The 3732-nt window shown below is 33.6% G+C and overlaps 1 protein-coding gene across 1 annotated transcript in view; it reads left to right on the forward strand.

Moving 5' to 3' along the window:
- Positions 1–227: 227 nt before the first annotated feature.
- Positions 228–3732, forward strand: part of LOC102587442 (V-type proton ATPase subunit E-like) — a 4292-nt gene continuing 787 nt past the window's right edge. Inside the window, exons 1-4 of the mRNA XM_006341228.2 lie at positions 228–343; positions 1009–1109; positions 1194–1350; positions 1432–1625. Of these exons, the coding sequence (XP_006341290.1) occupies positions 242–343; positions 1009–1109; positions 1194–1350; positions 1432–1625 (554 nt within the window). The 5' untranslated portion in view covers positions 228–241. The remainder of the gene's footprint in view (positions 344–1008; positions 1110–1193; positions 1351–1431; positions 1626–3732) is intronic.

A 3732-nucleotide genomic window follows, 5' to 3' on the forward strand; every position in this document is an offset into this window, starting at 1 on the left:
GTAAAAGTTGTTGGGGGTGCGTAAAACCCGAAAAAAGGATTTGTTCAACATGTAAATTTGCTGCATTATGTCCATAAGAGGTGGATCTACACATATAAGCAATGGATTTATTTAAAATTTCCGTAATAATTTTTTCATCTATATGTAAATCACCATTCACCATTTAACCTTTTGCATATAAGTTTTGTTTCAATTATTGTATTATTTTTGGGTCATTTTAAAAAAGGAAAGAAATTCGAAAATGAATGACACTGATGTATCAAAACAAATACAGCAAATGGTCAGATTCATTCGGCAGGAAGCCGAAGAGAAGGCCAATGAGATTTCTGTCTCCGCTGAGGAGGTTTACTTCTCGTCTTTTTATTTATTAATATTTTTATATATTTGTGTAAGATTCATTTATATAATCTATAGTTCAAGTTGTTGGAAAACTTAATGTAAGCATCCAAAAAACATACTGCTTATATGAATAATATATAACACATCATCAGACTATATTGTTAATTAGAGTTATGTGAATATGTAAAGTTCAATGAAAATGAATAATCTTATGCTTATACGTTTTCACAAGGGGCGTATTAATAAAATTAGTGGCCTAAAGCACGTGCACAAAAATATTATTAATTTTGAATTCTTTTTTTAGTCTGGTATACAATTTGTTTTTAGTACATATTCTGAAAAGACATTAAACGTATAAATTCACATAATAATATTATTGTTTATAAGAGTAAGGATTAGTTCTAGTCAATAAGAGGTTAGAGATTTGTTTGCAATAGATGATGTTGGATGTTGGATGTTGATGTAAAAACTTTATTTATTAATATGAAGATTTGAGTCATTTATTTCAAAGTTCTAAAATAGTCTTGATAAAAAGTTAAAATTCACTATTAAAAATTTTTGGGAACTCAAAATTTTGGGCCTAAAGCAGAGGCATTACTAGATTTATTTACCCACCCTTAAGCCACCCCTGCATTTTCATACATTAAGATCCTAGTTCTCTTTTTGCAGGAATTTCAAATTGAGAAATTACAATTAGTTGAAGCTGAGAAGAAAAAGGTGAGACAAGAGTATGAGAGGAAAACGAAGCAGGTGGAAGTACGTAAGAAAATGTGAGTTTTAATTATAATTAATGTATAGGATGAGAGTTATATAGTTGTGTTAATACATATATGAAAGTGTTTTTTTGTAATTAGAGAGTATTCTATGCAACTAAATGCATCCCGCATCAAAGTTCTCCAAGCACAAGATGATGTGGTGAGTGGAATGAAGGACTCTGCTAGAAAGGCACTTTTAAAGATTTCTGGTGAAAAGAATAATTACAAAAAGATTCTCAGAGGATTGATTGTTCAGGTAAATATAATATACGTTTTTGATCTGCAATCAACCTGTTAATTGATACTATACATAACTCTTCTTCTTTGTTTGTTTTAGAGTCTGTTGCGACTGAAGGAGCCATCATTGTTATTGAGGTGTAGGGAGATGGATGTTTCATTAGTTAAATCAGTTGTAGAGGATGCAAAAAAAGAGTATGCAGAGAAAGCCAAAGTTCGCGCCCCTAATGTCACCATTGATAATGTCTATCTGCCTCCACCTCCAAATGATGCTGATCCTCATCGTGCCTCTTGGTACCTAATCTAGCTACTCTCTTTTTTCTAATTTTCCTCAAAAATATTTGCAATTTGTCTCACATCTTTTCCTCTTCCATTTGTTCCATTCTTGGTAGCTATATATGATATTTCTATTTACACTACAAATGGAGATAGCTTTATTTAATCTTGATAACTTTCATACTAATATGACTTTTTCATAATAATTTATATTGTTGTATTGTGTTTCTATTTATTTTTTTTGTCTGATAAAGAAGATGTTGAATTTTGTGGTCTTACTAAAGAGAGGTAGAATGAATCAAAATGTCATTTAATCTTGTGATCTTAAATATGTCATGTGAAAAGTTGAATTTTTTCCAAAATACATGTTCTTTTTAAAACGGGCTAAAAACTAAATAATTAAAACAAATAAATTGAAATGAAGGAAGTAATACTTTGTTTTCCCTATTATTATTCCAACATATAAGCTTACTGATGCATGGAATACATATAAGAGGCTAAGAAACTGTTGAACTCATGTTGTTGACATAGAATTTCTCGAACTAGGTTCGATTCTTGAGATTTTGTTATCAGTGATATCAAAGTCATTCCTTCCTTTGCATCAATGGCGAAGGGTACTCGGTCAAATGGAGATCCAAACAATGATTTACCTACTGCAGTTGTATGTGATTTTGCGTGATATGATGTAATAATTTCTCACATAAATTGAAACCTTGGCATGGGAGGTTTCTTCTAGACAATGATTGAATTGATGAATCATTCGACATCTAGGAAGACTCAAAGGGAGAAAACACCATTATGAGAAGTATTACATTGCCCATAAATGCAAGAATTTAAGATAGTTATACATTCTAGAATTACAAGATAATGATCAGGATTTTCAAGAAGAGGTACAAAATGAACTGATGATTCAGGAAGTTGAGAAGAACCATAATCAAGAATAATTCAAAATACCTTGAAGGTCACTGACTATCACTTTAAGATTTGGATACATGCTATATATTTACATAACTTTATTGATCCCTCCTTGGTGGATAAGTTGGGATGTTCATTTATTGCTACCATTCCTCATATGGTTGCAGCAGCTAATAATTCCATGTACATGGGAAAGAGGTATGTGCTAAGAGGATCGGGCAGGCATATTTTGAGCACAAGAGCTGGGAATTAAGTTGGCTAAAATATCAGGTAACCAAGTCCAATTATGCATGATTCAGTTGATACCTTCCATGCATGTGGTATTATGTACAATGCTATGCATTAGAAGCTACTAGCTCACCTGAAACTGACACTAGCCTATCCGGTTCACGAAATTGTTGGAAGAACCTACTTAACTACCTCCCTCTAGAGGAATGTTTGACCATAGAATGGTGTTACATGCATCTGGAACTGAACCTATTGATAGAAGACCTTACAGGTATCCAACAGTTAATAAAGGAGGATGCGATAGAAACCTTGGTTAATCAATTGTTGGATCAAGGTATTGTTCAGCCAAGTTGCAGTCCCTATGCTGCACCTGTGGTATTGGTGGGGGGAAATAATGGTACATGGAGGTTCCTATGTTGACTATAATGATCTGAACAAGACACTATATAGAATAAGTTTCACATTCCAATGGTGGAAGACTTATTGGATGAACTGGCCGGAGGATATTCCAACATTTTCAGCAAGATAGATCTCAAGTCTGGTTACCACCAACTGAGAATGGCTACTGATGACATACCTAAGACTGCATTTAAGACTCACTCAGGTCATTATGAATATATCTAATGCACCTTCAACTTTCCAAGGCCTAGTCCGTCTTCCAACCAGTTTTGAGAAAGTTGGTCTTGGTATTTTTTGATGATATTCCGATTTATAGAAGAACCTTGGAAGATCATGTATGTCAGTTGAAGTCTGTTTTCCAAGAAATGAAAGAACACCAATTGTTTTCCAAGCAAAATAAGTGCTTCTTTGGGGTGAAAAGGATTGAATACTTGGGGCTTTTTATCACAGAAGAAATTAAGGGTGTCCACTGATCCACAGAAGATATAATCTGTCAAAAATTGGCCCACTCCCTCACTCTGAAACAACAAAGGGGGTTTAATGGATTGATAGGTTACTAGCAGTGATCCCCCCCCCCCCCAAC

This window comes from Solanum tuberosum, unplaced genomic scaffold (assembly GCF_000226075.1).
Source record: "Solanum tuberosum cultivar DM 1-3 516 R44 unplaced genomic scaffold, SolTub_3.0 scf00023, whole genome shotgun sequence".
NCBI lineage: Eukaryota > Viridiplantae > Streptophyta > Magnoliopsida > Solanales > Solanaceae > Solanum > Solanum tuberosum.